Source organism: Ursus maritimus, unplaced genomic scaffold (genome assembly GCF_017311325.1).
Source record: "Ursus maritimus isolate PB19 unplaced genomic scaffold, ASM1731132v1 scaffold_24, whole genome shotgun sequence".
Classification (NCBI taxonomy): domain Eukaryota; kingdom Metazoa; phylum Chordata; class Mammalia; order Carnivora; family Ursidae; genus Ursus; species Ursus maritimus.
The window spans coordinates 20864699-20880772 of record NW_024424897.1 but is presented as its reverse complement, the minus strand read 5'-3'; the positions used below and the strand labels follow the sequence as shown (position 1 = coordinate 20880772).

The following is a 16074-nucleotide window of genomic DNA, read 5'->3' as shown; positions in this document are numbered from 1 at the left end:
GGAGTAGAGATAGGTTGTCACAAGAAATTTTTCTCTTCTAGATTATTCCATTGCTTGTATTCTCTGCACTGTCTAGTGTTTTATGCACTGTAGGAAAGCAATGAGTGATTGTTGAATGGATAAATTAGTTGTACGTTGTCCTCAGCCTTGAGCTTCTTAAAGTTCTTCACTCATATTTCCTACTTGTTTCCTTTAGAAAACTAAATGTGAACCATCTGGCTATGATCTAGTCTATCTTCTAGTGGAATATAGTTTCAGAAGCAGTTGTGAAATGCACTGGTGAAAGGTGGGGACTAAATGCATTTCCCAGGGGGCGCCTGGGTGGCTCAGTCAGTTGAGCGTCTGTCTTTGGCTCAGGTCATGATCCCGGAATCCTGGGATCCAGCCCTGCGCTGGGCTCCCTGCTCAGTGGGGAGCCTGCTTCTCTCTCTCCTGCTCCCCCTGCTTGTGTGCTCTCTCTCTCTGTCAGATAAATAAGTAAAATCTTTAAAAAAAAATGTGCTTTCCAGATTGATACAGGAATTTGAACTCTCGAGTTTAAGATCTCAGATTAGGATTAGGATGTTACATGGTTTCTTTCTTTCTGATTCAGAAAGAGGACCCTTTAAACATTGAAAAATGCTGGTTTTGAGTAGAATATTATAGTATTTTTAGCAGCTTTTCCTTTACATAAGAATTACCTTCTTAGTGAACTCTGTGAAATCTGGAGCCTTGTCTGATTATTCACTGCTCAACCCCCAGCATTGCTAATGTATCAAAATGCGGTTGATTTTTTATATTTTAAAATTCTATCACTGCTTGCACTCTCAACCCCTGCCCCTCACTCTGATATCCAGGTATTTTCTTTCTTTTTTTTTTTTTCCAGGTATTTTCTGCCTTGACTCTGGCTTCCCAGAAAGTGAGGCTCTTTAAGCCTGTGAACAGTCTTGAGCTGGAGTCCCCAGTGCCCCCTGGTGATGTGGGGGCAAGTGCAGAGGGCTTGCAACTGAAGCCCGTGTCAGGTCTCTATAGGGAATACTCAGTGTCCATTCTGGCAAGCAGAAGGCCTGCGTGACTTTATGTATGTATGTATGTATGTATGTATGTATGTATGTATGTATTTTCCCAGGGACAGGAACGATGAACCCAGGGTGAAATCCAGTTCCAGCTTCCTTTTAACTTACTGTAGAAGGGACACATGTGAAGGGACATATTTTCCCCCAGCCTATCCACATCACAAGGAGCAAGCCAATGGGATTTCTAAATAAAGGGGTCTTAAGCAAGACATTTACAGAAACTATGTATTCTCACTCACAATAGATCTAGAAAGGATGCAGCAATCAAACGCTTGATGAGAGACACCATAATCCATTTGCTTCATTTCTTGAGAGGATGGTAGTGTGTTAAGTGGAAATGCCAGGGACCTGGGTCTCATATGGAAAATTTTAGCAAGCATTCTTTTAATGTATATTACAAGCATTTTGTCTGAGCTTGTCCTTGTTTGATTCGTTGATAGTGATAGTTTGCTATGTTGTAGACGCCGGGTCAGGTAAACTGCAGACATTATTTTTTAACCTTTGTGGCAACCTCTTAAGTTGGATACTTTTGTCCCATTTTTCCAAATGAGCAATCTGAGGGTCACGATGTAAGTGACTTATTCAAGACCACACAGCCAGGAGGTGGCAAAGATAGGATTCAGGTTGCAGTGCCTTTTATAGACAACACAACCCTGCTTCTTACAGTGCAAACAGAAAGGGCAGGGCGTCACTCTGACCTCCCAGTCATGAGACTGGGTTTCTGTCCTGCTCATCAACCAGGAGCTTTAGCTTTTCTCCTTGAATTTCATTTCTCAGTGTACAGGCTGACACCCAAAGAATGACACCACACATGAAATCCTGCAAACACATGGGCAAATGTAGTTTTAGTTATACTTTTGACATGTAACCGCATTGTCAGAGATCATTTAAAGTCCTAGTTCAACTTGTACTTCCTGCACAGGAACTTGACATATGGTCATTAATAGTTAGTTATAAGCAGCATTTGCCCCCTTCCTCTGCCTTCAAGGGTGATTCCATTATTATTGCCATAGAAATGAAACAGGCTATTACTTGCTTACAGACCTGAGGGGATGTGCCAAATGCAGACCTGTCGCTTAGTGATATGATCACATAATATGGGCATATGATTAACTTGAATTCTTGAACTTGGAACCGATTTCGTGCTGAAATGTATACTTTCCACCTCTAATGCCTATATGTAAATTTTAAATAATTTTGCTCGGTATCTATACCTATTATACCTTCGTGTCTCTATACATATTCTTTATCATCCTAGACTGTAAGTTTCTCAGGTAGGGACTATGTCTAATTAATTTTTTATCCTGAGTCTTAGCCTAGTGTTTGGCTAAGCTTCATCCTTGCACGTCTGGAGTTATTTCACTTGAAAGAACTTAATCCTTAATATGTTTGAATGTGTCATTTAAAATTCATTTCATTTGAGAGTGACTTTGCTCTAATTTGCTGGTGTGCTTTGACCAGGATTCATTCTGAATCCAATTATGAAGGAGGAGCAACTTCAGAAGTTGAAAAGAGAAATATTTCTTCTTCAGTGGCTGTTTTTTGGGAGGGAGGGCTAAGTTAAATAATAAAGCCTGTATTTTAGAATTTTTAGAAGTAAAAATAATTTTCTCTGACAGCTATAAAAATACAGGAAGTTGGGAGTATAGAAAACAGAAACAATCTTGGGCTTTGGTGGCAAAGTGGTTATGTAAGTTGAGGCACAGAGGAAAGTGACGAGAAAGCGGGAACTGCTCAAACGAATCATGACTTCCCTTTCTGTATAGTTTAGGGAATACTCAAGATAGAGACAGTTATTTACGTGGTATTTGTAAATCTTTTGATCTATTAAGTAAAACGTATGCCCATCTTCTCATGTCACATTGGTTAGTTTCCTGCTCTTTGATTGCAGGATTTTCCACCTGAGATCTTTCCATTAAAGACAGATTTTCCACTTCTTGCAATTCACTGATCACTGTGTCCCTAACACCTTTCACTTTTGCTTTGTATAACATTTGAAGATCCTGTGAGTGAGTAAAAGAATATTGGGTTACTGACATTGTATGCTGTGCTTTTGAAATGAGGATGAAAAAAGACCCTGGTGGTCATTCTGAAGGATGAGTTCTGGACTCCAGAGCTCAGTGTTCTCAAAGGTAGGGAGGGTTGCCTATGGTGAGAGAGAGGAGAAGGAATCTTGGAATCTTCCCTTTCCTGGGAAGGCGAGTCTTGGAAGTGAGTTTCGGAGAGAGAAAACAAATGTTTGAAGGGAAATTAAAAAATAGAAATCACTAGCCAATGGTTTAAGTTGGAATTGTTATTTTAGACTGCCCCCACATTAGCGAGGGTGAGAGCAGAGGGTGTCCATTGGCCAAGTTTTGATTTTTTTTTTTTTAAGATTTTATTTATTTATTTGACAGAGATAGAGACAGCCAGCGAGAGAGGGAACACAAGTAGGGGGAGTGGGAGAGGAAGAAGCAGGCTCATAGCGGAGGAGCCTGATGTGGGGCTCGATCCCAGAACGCCGGGATCACGCCCTGAGCCGAAGGCAGACGCTTAACTGCTGTGCCACCCAGGCGCCCCCAGGTTTTGATTTTATATCATTCCATGGCATTCTTTTTTTTTTCATAATATTTTTTATGTTAGTCACCATACAGTACATCCCTAGTTTTTGATGTAAAATTCCATGATTCATTACTTGCTTTTAACACCCAGTGCACCATGCAATACGTGCCCTCCTTAATACCCATCACCAGCCTATCCCATCCCCCCCGCCCCCCGCCGAAGCCCTCAGTTTGTTACTGTTATTAATACAGTAGCTGACTCTCAAGCCCTTCCTGGGTACCCAACACCGTGCTAAAGGCTTTCCTTTTAGATGTCATAAGGCTTTGTGTAGATATAATTCCCCAAGGCCAGAAAAAGTAGCTCTCTCCAACCTCGCATCACCTCTAGGGTTTCTCTCTGAGTTTGATGGGTCCACTTGTGCACTGATTATTTTGTATAAAGTCATGAAATTTATTGATAATGATTCTATGCGTGATAAAAAGACCTATATTTAAGGATTGCAGGTCTTCTCTGAATCTGTACGTCTGTCAGAAATCGGATCGTGCTGTTCTGTTTCCTAGCTCATGTAAGAAGTATAGATATGGAGATGAGCACTTCACACAGTCACTACTGGTAGAACCTGGTGGTGGAACCATCTGGTTCCACATGTATATATGGCCTCACCTACTTTCTTTGAAAGATTACTTGGAAGAAACTGGAGATCGACCAAAGGCAAGGATTAGTTTTCACTTTTTATGATAGGAAATTCAGTTAAAAATAATCTACTTTTGAACAAAGTGTCATTATTGTCTATGGCAAAAGGCAATGATTGTCATACTGATGATGGCCATGCCTAGTGAATTTCAAACCCACCTCCTACAGGTTTTTTGCTAATCAGACTCAGTCTCTGGCATTTGCATATCAAAGTTACAGACAGTTCTGGAATGTGTTTTAGTAGGAGAGAAAGAATTCACTTCTAAAAGTTCTTAACATCTTTAAAAGCAATTTACTAACCAGAGTGATTAGGAAGGAAATTAAGAAAAAAATGAGAGCGAACCTCTTTACTTTGAAAAGCAAAGGAATGAGAACGGGTGAAGATAATATTTTTTCTGACAAAAGTTGTGGTAAATCCAGTCATGTGGGATGCTGGCTGGACCACATTTGTGACATTTGGCTGTTGTAGGTGTCTGGCTAGTGAAAATGGCAGAAAAGCGCAAAATAACTAAGGAGAGGCAAATGCTCATTTCAGGTATGACTGTGCAGTTGTTTGTCATGTAATTAATTGCTTAAAAGGGTATCATGACTTCAGACAAACAGTCCTAAGGTTCAGTCTTGCTCCATTACTTGGTAACTGTGACTTTGGGAGAGTACCTGTTTCACGTCTTCATATATAATCCTCGTTCGTAAAATGGGGAGAATAGAATAAGGTCAAACCATGTGAAATTGCTATTTTTTTAAAGGTAAAAAGTGATTACATATTGGCAAGTTCATATGATTCAACCTAATAGCTCCTACTTCGTGGGTTATTGTGAGGATTACATGAGAATTGCATATAAAATGCCTGGCACACTGCTTAGCTCAAGTAAGTGCTCAATAAGTGGTAGATACTATTATTCTTAAGCAAATCACATTATTATTTTCAATATAATCACCCTCAAAATCCTATTTACTTACAAACTTATATATCAAAATTTAAATCCTAGCTATTAATTTACTACAATACAATGCGAGTGGGCAAACTGATTTTTTCCTGTAAACATTTGCAAGGCAGTTTCTGCACACTGAAATGCAAAGTGTGAGAATACAGTCTGTGTCTTCTGTGTCTGACTTCCCTCAGTGAGCATAGCGTTTTCAAGGTTCATCCCTGTTGCATTATGTATCAGAACTTTGTTCTTTCTATTGCCAGATAATAGTCTATTGTATGGACATACCCCATTTTGTTTATCCTTTGATCAGTTGATGGACATTTGAGTTGTTTCCACTTTGGGGCCATTATGAATAATGCTGCTATGAATGTTTCTGCACAAAAGAACACATCGTGTGATTCCATTTGTAGGAAATGTCTGGAGTAGGTAAATTCATAGAGAGAGAGGATGTGGATTAATGGTGGCCAGGGTTGGGGGGAAGGCAGATGGGGGGATGACTCCTACTGGGGTTTCTTTTCTCCATGATGAAAACATCCTAAAACTAGACAGTGGTGATGGCTGCACAATCCTGTGAATATATTGAAGACCACTGAATTTTGCACTTTACCAGGATGAATTTTATGGTGTGTGAATTATATCTCATTAAAGCTTTTATTAAAAAAGGTGAGAAACATTTCATAACACATGTTCACTTCATAAAGAAAGAGAACACCTGATGATTTATGCAGTTTATTGTCACAAGGAGAAGCATTCTGCCTTGAGAAGGGTTTCACTAATTTTGCGTTTAATCTACTCCCACTTCAAGCATAATGTGCTTCATTCTTATTCTGCTCAGCATCTGTGATTGGGGTCTGACTCTCAAATTATTTGAAGAGCTGAGTTGAGTTTTAAAAGGCAGCGGAGACAATGGAAAAAATGCAGAGGTAACTCAAAGCTAACAGGATTGTACCAATATCAAAAATCCAATGAAATTAACCAAGAAATTGGGTCATTTAAGAATCCAAGGGCCCCTGAAAGGAGATTTTGCAATTCAGAAACAGGAAAAATTAGAAAGAGTAGTTTATTTGCAATTTCTGGGGACTCTTCTGCTCCGTGAGGTTTAGTGTAATTCAAATGTGCTGTAATTTTCAGCAACAATAACGAATTGATATTAGGTGGTCTCTAGCTTATAATTAATGTGTTTCATGGTAAAGATGGTGGTAATGATGTTTCAATGTCCTAGTGCTCATTGGATTTCATTTTTGTAAGCGATTTGCAGCTCCTCTGAGTAAAACAATTTATATTCAATTATAGAGACCGATAAATGGGCTTTTGTCCCCTTCTGATTACCACAAAGCATTAATGGTGCTGTCTGATGGCCGCTTTCTTACAGGGAGCAAAAATTATAGCCACATTTCTTTCAGACCCTCAGCAGCATCTCCGGGTAGCTGTTTACAAATCTTCTTCCATCTCTTTGGTTTCACATGACACAACCTGGCCGTCCACCACTTCTTGCACGACTGTCATAATCTTCCTTTTTCTCTTTATATCTGAGTTTAGTTTTAAGTATAAAATGTTAGCTCAGGAACATGACTCTGCTGGCGTATAATATTCAACTTTAAATAATTTTTATTTTATATGCATTTTTTCCTAAATGAAAAAGAAACCCATTCTTTTTCTTAAATAATCTTGTCCAATTTATAAACAAATGCAGAAAATATGCCACTGTCCCCAGATTCACAAATTTTCTACTCCCCCTCCCCCAAAGAGAAATCTACAATATTGAATTAAGCCATATGCACTTTTTCATCTTATTTTTTTTTCTTTTCAGGATCCCAGGATGTCTCAGGACAGCAATAGCTTGGGCCAAGAAAAGCACCCTGTTGTGGGAGTATGACAAACTTTCCATGTTGGGGGTTTCTTTATGTAATGCACCTGATTTTCGGAATCCCTAGGGTAGTATCTGCTCCCTTGAGAACTGATCTCTCTTTTTTCACCGGTGGCATTTAATAAGTGGTAAGCTACTGAGTGAGGAGTCAGTCTCATACGAAACATGTGAGATTAGAATACTTACCTTTCTCCTCTGGGATGCTTAATGCACTTTCTGTAGTACTGTTTTTTGTTCTTTTTTTTAAAGAAAAGAAAAAGAAACAGGAAAAGGTGTTATTGCCATGTTGAAAATGCAGGACCGTCCTGCCTTTTCTGTTTCAAAATAAAGTCCGTGTGATGTGTGTCTTAATGCTGTGTTTGTATTTTTTCTGCTTTTACCATGCTTGTTACTTTGAACTTGAGTTTCTTACTTTTCAACTTGATCTATATCTATATCTATATCTATATCTATATCTATATCTATATCTGTATCTATGGCTTCAAAACTGGCCTGTTTATGCTATGCTAGAAGCTTTTGTAATTAAAATAACAAAATTGCAATGGAAGTTTGAATCTTGTGTTCTCTTATGGAGTTTCTTGGGTGTGGTAGTTGAAGACAGTTGCTGTGGCAACACTGATGATTCTCAAACTAGTTCCCACAGACCTCTGTGGCCTTTTGTTCATTTCATGACCTCTCAAGGAGAATTTTTGAATGTTATTGTACTTCCAGTTATGTATTAGTCATAAAAATTAGCAAAAGCATAATCTGTATCGTTTACTGTATAACCATCTTCTAAGTCAGCCCTACACATGACCTCAGGTACAAAGGCTGTACCTGGTATTTTAGGGATGGGCATACTTTTGGTATGTTTTTGTTTTGTTGGTAGTGGCGTGTGTGTAATTGCCTTTGTGCTAGGGATTGCATTGGTGCTGGGGAATGAGTGACAGGGTTTAACGTGTGGACATTGAAATAGCACAGCATGTAGATACTGGCACATATCCTTTGATTCTAAGAGCCTTACGTGACGACATCTTCTCCTTCCAGAAGGCGGCGATAAGTAGCAATTTCCTGCTCAAGCCGGGTCTTTATGTCAAGGAGGATATTGTATTCATTGCTCTGGCGTTCCATATCGGTCCTAATCTGCGCCAGTTGGGCTTCTAGGTTGTCCAGTACTGCCTGGATGGTGACCAGTTTGCTACTGTAACGATCTTTGGTGTCCTCTAGTGTATACTCCAAAGTTTCTTTCTATAAGCACGAGAAAAAGTGGATGTTTCTTAGTCGAAGACTTAAGAGGTGTTTCAGTTTTAATTTCTTTTGCGGAGAATTCCCACAGCTCGTCACTGCGGGCATGATTCCTATTTCTAGCTTTACCTCCCACTCTTCCCATTTAGGCACCCTCAGCCAGCTGCTCGGACCACTAGCTCCTGAGCCCCAGCCAGCTGCTCTGACCTCTAGGGGTCTTTTGTTTGCTTTTAGCTTCACACTCACTGTTCTCTTACCGGGATTGTATTCTTGTTCTCAACATTTGCCTCCTCTCCCTGTGATTTGTGGTGCCCCTCCAAATGGAGGATTAGATTTCCTCATCCCATTGACGCCATGCTTGGTCATGTGACTTTCTTCGGCTAATGAAATGCAGGTGAAACTGACAAATGTCTTTTCTGAGGAGTAGCTTTAGGAGCTGTCACACGGTCCAGCCATTGCTGTTTTCTTTCTGCTACAACACTGGCATGCCCTGGCCAGGGTCTCCTCCCTTAGACTTACCCCTGGAAATGTCGGAGCAGACCTGCAGTCAGCCCATGATGGATGCAGTGTTGCTGTTGTGAGCCACTGTGATTTGGGGGTTGTTAACACAGCATAATTTTATCAAGAGCTGACTGATTTGCTTAACCTGGAAGGTCTTTACCGCTATTCTCCAACTACAAATTCGTCTCATGTTTTCTGATCTAGTTGAAATGCCACTTTCCGTGTGAAATCTTCCAGATCTACTTGTTCCACTGCATCCTTGCAGCACATTGCTCTTGTCCTGGATTTCTTGCTGTGTTTTAATTATAATCAGTGGCTTGGCCTGTTTCCCCAGGCCAGCTCTGCAGGGGTGAAGGATTATTTCCTAGAGGTTTCTGTATCTCCAGATGTCCTCACACAGGCACTTAATAAACACACACTGCATTGAGAGTGAGAAGTTAGAGGTGCTTTACCAGACTGAGGAGGGACTGGAGTTCTATCTCCAGGTTCTGGTAGGTGCGTCTCAGCTCCTTTACTTGAGCCTCAGTTTCTTTTAACTCTTCACTGCTCACTGTGACTTGTTGCTGCAAAGTTTGAGTCTAAAGTTCCAAAAATGAAAAAAATAAATGAGTAAGGAGAGAGAGAAAGGAAAGAAGATGAGTTGTCTTTTTTGAAGGACAGCTTCTACACATTGGCTTACCCTTCAGAATTATGCTATTACCTGTTTCTCAAACTGTTCTTTGGCCTTCTGAAGGTTGTCCTGGGCTATCACTTCGTACTTCTGCCTCATTTCATTCATGATGGTGCCAAGGTTCAGGCTTGGAGCAGCATCCAATTCTACATTGACAGTATTGCCCAGGTGTCTGTGTAGGCTGTTCACTTCCTACAAGAGTGAAAATCCTGATTATAGTCTGAAGCAAGTTCTCACATGGGGCTGGGCAGAAAAGACATAGGTCTTATGGCTTCTTTCATTGGGGGTGAGTGAAAAAGAAAGACAATAATTTAGGTAGGGTTTATTCTAGTCCAGGTACTGCTCTGTCATTGAACTCTGACCACTCACACCATTATTATTGTCATTTTATCAACCCCCCCATTATCATTATTAGAGTCATTCTATCATTCCCAACACCAGTTCTGAATATTTCCTCACCTCCTGATGTTCTTTTTTGAGGATATCCAGGTCTTTACTCAGTTCTTTAATTTGAATCTCCAGGTCTGTTCTAGTTATGGATAGATCACCCAAGACCTTATTCAGGCCTTGGATATCACTCTCCACTGCTAGGCGTAGTCCTCTTTCAGTCTCATACCTGTGAATTAATTGGTATGCAGACGTAATTGAGTCTTTTGAAGCCATTATAGAAGAGAGAGTCTTAATATAACGAGATATTTTTACGTGGTATATGAGGATCAATTTCAGTACACTGTGTCCCTCTTTATACATTCCAAAAATGTTAATGAGAACCCAAGAATCAGATAATTTGCTCCATAATATCATCTTTGTAATTTGGAGTGATTGGTAAAAAAGCAATCTGAACTGTTAAACGTTTCCAAATTCTAAAATATATATTTTGCTTTAATTAATGTGTCAGCAAAGGATTCTCATTATTGATATTAAATAATGGATAGTTAGATTTACTTAATGAATGCGCATGATCAGTTAATTTTTATTACTTTGTAAGCAGATGCGTCCAAAGTGAATTATCTTAAAGAATTCATGATTCTCCCCTACAATCTTATGTACTCTCATTTTTATTAAAGTAGCAAAAGTTTAAAAAATGAAAATGCAAGGGAATATTCAGGTGCTGACTTAGTAAAATTGGAATTAATGAATGTTTACTGCTTGAATCTTCAGATCTGCTTTCCATTTCCTTCTTTTTGATCCCTTGTAGCATTCAAATGCTACCCTTCTAAACCACAAAGGACTTTTTAGTACCAACGCATTGTACATATTCAGAATGAGAAAGCGCTAGTGTAGGGGCCATTTATGAGGAACAGCTGTGATCACATGTGGTGTGACATGGTGATAGGAGAGTGAACACAATCTGAGCTGGTTTAATCATAGTCTTAGTTCTTTGGTTTGTCAGACTCTATTATAAAACACTAGCAAACTCAGAAGCATCAAAGGTCACACCCTGGAACTTGGGCCACACACTTGCAGCACTTGAAGGAGCATGGATGACTCACTTGGAGAGTCACCACACGTAGATACGCGGCTCGCTTTAGATAACAGAAGGGCACCACTGCAGAACGGGAGTTGTATATTGCCTTGGTATTATTCCAAAGGGCAGAGTTAGGTTCAATGGGCGAAAAGGTAGATGTGAGTTTACTAAAAAAGAATGTTCTAGCAACCAGAGCTAACCAGTGAAAACAGTAGTAGTTACTGGGGGTGTTCCGTTGCATGCTGGGTGACAAAATTTTAGGAATGTGGGTGAGGAAAGTGTCGCCCTGTGTGCTGGGCTGGACCCGATAGCTCCTAACACCCTTAAAGCTCCCAGATTCTGAAAGTACTTAAGGTAGCTCCTTTACCAACAAGAATGTGGGAAGCTGAGTTTCATGAAGGACTACTAAAAGGTATCCCTTTTCAGGAAGGTTTACCATGGTGTTAGAACCTACTTCAGCTTGAAGTCCTCAGCAGCCAGTTTGGTATTATCAATTTGCAGGACATAATGCACATTTTCCAGTTGTGCATTTTTAATCTGGAAAATACATTAGAAAGAATGACATTTTCAACTGGACAGGAGTTTCAAATGATTGAGTGTGTCCTCAGATACAAACACTATTCTATCAAAGATGATGTTCATTTCAAGAATTTCCACATGAAAATAGGAAGAGTAATGATGTAGGCATTTAACATAATTGAGTCATAAAATGTAACTCTGGTCCCCAGGGTTTGGTGAGCTTTCTTACGGTTTTACAAAAGGAAAATTTCATTCAACTTGAGCCATCAAACCTCATTGAGTGCCTTCCCTTTGATGTTCCTGCTTAGAATATTCTTGTTAGCCCCTCTCACTTGGTGAACTGCTTCTCTTCCACATCTCACCTTAGACATCATTGCTTCAAGGAAGCCTCAGTGATTTCCTCAAGGCAGAACTGAATGAGAAGTGCCTGTGTTCTCACTGTCCTACACAGCCCTCCTGGCTAGCATTTATCCCTCCGTGTGGGATGTATGTTGCCTTTGTCTGTGCCTGTTCCCCCCTAAATCACATTATGTTCGCCATCATATTCCCCCATGCCCAGCTGGGGCCCAGCACTCTGTATGTACTAAATATTGGCTGAGTGAATGGGCACCTGTTTTGTGAGAGCTGTGCCAGGCACTGGCACTGTCAGGATGGATAAGCCCTCGATCTTAAAAACGGGGTTACCTAATGGGTGAGTTCTCTATGATGTGTGTGCATCTTGTCTGCTTGTAGAAGATGTTACGGTGACATGTCTCTTTCAGCAGATCCAGTCCCGGAGAGAGCTGCCTTCGTATACCGAGTCTGCCCTGCTAAATGGAGTAGATGGCCGTGTCTCTGTGTTTGGGCTGATCCAAAGTAGATTCAGAAACATGAATCATGAGACAGGTAGGGAAGAATGGTTTGCTGATTTGAATGTTTTTTAGTGGGAGCCTGAGAAGAATGACCTCTTGGCAGAAAGACAGTTTAGACACCTTTGCCTCACCTCCCCGTGGTTCCCGAAACCCCCAAAGTAACTTCCAGTGGAATCTGGTTCAAATTGCACTAATAATAAAATGCAAGAAAAAGAGACTTGCTGGTAAGTAGGTGGCCTTTGCTCTAAAGGAATATGAATATTAAAATGAAAATAAAAGGGATTCTTTCCTTGATTAGATAAGAATTTGAAAGCAGAGCAAGTGCTCCTGTCATATCTGAACTTTTCAATTAGGAGCAAAGTCCACTTCCTTTATTGCACACAATTGAGAAAACAGAACTCCACCTTTTGTGGGAGTAGGTTGTGATATGATTGCAACAAATTTGAATTGGGGGCAATAGAACATTTTGTTACTGTAGAAGTGGTTTCTGAACTGCTTGTGATGATGATGATGAGATCATTAAACAGGGCATTTAAAAACTTGGATGTCGGGGCGCCTGGGTGGCACAGCGGTTAAAGCGTTTGCCTTCGGCTCAGGGCGTGATCCTGGAGTTCCGGGATCGAGCCCCACATCAGGCTCCTCTGCTATGAGCCTGCTTCTTCCTCTCCCACTCCCCCTGCTTGTGTTCCCTCTCTCACTGGCTGTCTCTATCTCTGTCAAATAAATAAATAAAATCTTTAAAAAAAAAAAAAAATAAAAAAAAAATAAAAACTTGGATGTCATTCAGGCGCCTGGTTGGCTCAGTCGGTGAAGCAGCTAACTCTTGATACTGGCTCAGGTCGTGATCTTAGGGTCCTGGGATCGAGCCCCACATAGGGATCCTAGCTCAGCAGAGGGTCTTCTTGATATTCTCTCTCTTCCTCTCCCTTTGCCCCTCCCCCTGTTCTCTCACACTCTCTCTCTCTCAAATAAATAAATCTTTTTTTTAGAGGTTTTATTTATTTATTTGAGAGAGAGCGCGAGCACACACTTAGGCAGAGCAGCAGGGTGAGGGAGAAGGAGGCTCCCCACTGAGCAGAGAGCCCAATGTGGGGCTCCATCCCAGGACTCCGGGATCATGACCTGACCCGAAGGCAGACCCTTAACCGACTGAGCCACCCAGGTGCCCCTCAAATAAATAAATAAATCTTAAAAAAAATCTGGATGTCATTAATACCTACATCCCTTCCTCTTACTTCTACCCCGAATCACTTTGTCATGGAAATTTATGGTACAGTATCTTAATACTATATTACCATATTTACATAAATTAAAGGAGGAACATCTCTAAGTTGACTGGGAATTCAAAAGTTAATGAGAACCAGGTGAAAAAAACCTGAGATTTATAATCACATAAGAATTTTAGCTCTTTTCAGAAAAAAAAATGTCTACTATCCATTTAGACTTGTCCTGGTAAACTGTGACAAAAATACAGATTATATTTTCATATTTTCCATGTAATTAGATTTTAAAAAGTGAAAAAAAAAATTACAGTCATCCAATGATGTAGTCAGCTACCCCAGCACTAAGGGTAGATGATAGAATGCACTGTTTTTATAGATATAGCATTTCAGCCTAATTGCTTTATAACATCCTTTTGGACTCACCTAACATATATGCCCTCTTGGTATATATCCTGCAGCTCAGCAGCGGACTAGAAAACACAGTGTCGTCCCTTACCTGACTTTGCAGCTCTTCTATTTGTTGGTAATACGCACTGTAGTCCCTGGTGCTGGGCGTCTTTGTTTCATACCACTGCTTGATCTGCAGTTCGAGTTGGGAGTTGGACTGTTCCAGGGACTGCACTTTTGCTAGGTAGCTTGCTAGGCGTTCATTTAGGTTCTGCATGGTTGTCTTCTCGTTACTAACAAACAGGTCTCCTTTGGTGCCATCATTCCCATAGATCATCTTCTGGCTGGAGTTCGAGATGCGGATGCCCTGACCTCCAGCTCCCCCATAGACGCTGGGTGCAGCCCCAAAGTGCTGCATGCCCCCCTTCCTGTACATGGAGCCGCTCACGCTGCGTGCAGAGCCCTGGGAGGAGGAACTCAAGCCTCTATGGAGGCTTCTACGAGTGAATTCCATTGGGGATTCTAGGAGGGAGCACCTGTAGCTTCTAGATGGCTGGAGCAGAGTCTGTCTCCCGGTGATGGATGAGCTGACCTTTTATAGAGTTCGTAGGAAAGGAACACCTCCTCCGCTGACCTCCTCTGCTGACATCTCACCTTTGGATTGACACCACTGTCCGCCGTGCCTTGCTTTGTTTTTTTCTTTTTCCCCTTTGTACAGCAGTCTGTTTAGTTTCATTCCAGAAATTACCACTAGAGGCATTTCTTAGAGGCTTTTCTCAGGGGCAATTCCTTTTTTAAAACAGAGACAACAAAAGGAAACAGGAAGATGTATTCTTTTAGCCCTTGCACCTGCCTTGGCAGATTTTTTTTCACCCTAATATACACATAAAGAATATTGGCAAATGCCATGAATAATTTAGGTACCCAAAAAGACAGACATGGGTACATAATAGTTACACTGGTGATCAAGAACAATGTTTTAAAATCTTTTTTAGTTTATACTTTTCTTTCTGGTGAGAACATTTGAGTTCTATTCTTTTAGTAAATTCCTAGTGTACAGTACAGCACTATCAGCTATAGTTCCCATATTTTACATTAGATCCTCAGACCTTATTCATCTTAAAGCTGAAAGTTTGTATCCTTTTACCTCTCCCTATTTCTACTACCCCCCAGGCCCTGGCAACCGCTGTTTCTATGAGTCTGACATTTTTTCTTATCTTAAGATTCCACATGAAAGTGATATCATGCAGTATTTGTCTTTTTCTGTCTGGTTTATTTCACATAGCCTAATGCCCCCGGGGAGCTATCTATGTTGTTGCAAATGACAGGGTTCCCTTCTTTTTCATGACTGAATAATAGTGTGTGTGTGTGTGTGTGTGTGTGTGTGTGAGATCTTTATCCTTTCGTCCTTTTGTGGACCGTGAGGTTGTTTCTATATCTTGGCTATTGTGAGTAATGCCTCAATGAACATAGGAGTGCAGGTACCTTTGAGATAGTGATTTTATCTCCTTTGGAGATATACCTAGATGTGGGATTGCTGGATCATATGGTAATTCTATATTTAATTTTTAAGGAACCTCCATATTATTTTCCATAGTGGCTGTCCCCCTTTGCATTCCCACCAGTAGTGCACAAGGGTTCCCCTTTCTCCTCACCAATATTTGTTCTCTCTTGTGTTTTTGATGATGACCACTCTAACACAATGAGGTAATATCTCCTTGTGGTTTTGATTTGCATAAGAACAGCGGTTTATAAATATGGGTAATCACTCTCCAGAATCTCTGTTTTGTGCTTTTTTTTGTTTTTAAGTTTTTCCCTGTTTAGAAGTTATATTTTATAAAACTATTAACATATTTTGTACAAACACAAAACCTCAAGTATTTAAAAAGGAATGAAACATTTGTACATTTGGAGATGTAGTTTGGGGAAGTGAATTGAGTGAGTTTAGGTTGAGCGGTAGATAGATGATTTTGAATTTCCCCCCCTTAATTCTAATGTTCTAAGACCAGATAATTCGTTTAAATTTTTCAGTCACTGCCTGGCTTTAGGTCTTGTTCCCTGAAAACAGAATAAATAGCATGGGGCTTTGCACCTGACCTGGTGCATGAAGAAGTCTCTCTCCCCTGTTATAAGGTCAGCTCAG

General features: G+C 40.4%; 1 protein-coding gene and 1 long non-coding RNA gene across 2 annotated transcripts in view; one reads left to right on the top strand and one right to left on the bottom strand.

Annotated features, from left to right (window-relative positions):
• LOC103662035 overlaps window positions 1-7610 on the top strand; it is a 48536-nt gene extending 40926 nt beyond the window's left edge. The window contains exon 3 of the long non-coding RNA XR_568340.2: window positions 7032-7610. This is a non-coding gene — a long non-coding RNA (uncharacterized LOC103662035). The remainder of the gene's footprint in view (window positions 1-7031) is intronic.
• On the bottom strand, window positions 5127-14448 carry KRT20 (keratin 20). Its single transcript, XM_008689670.2, has 8 exons — window positions 14041-14448; window positions 11406-11488; window positions 9943-10099; window positions 9514-9675; window positions 9266-9391; window positions 8092-8315; window positions 7275-7324; window positions 5127-6750 (listed from the first exon to the last, which is right to left on the bottom strand). The coding sequence occupies exons 1-8, from the start codon at window positions 14443-14445 to the stop codon at window positions 6653-6655; spliced, it is 1305 nt and encodes a 434-aa protein (XP_008687892.1). The 5' UTR covers window positions 14446-14448; the 3' UTR covers window positions 5127-6652.
• Between the last annotated feature and the right edge of the window lie 1626 nt (window positions 14449-16074).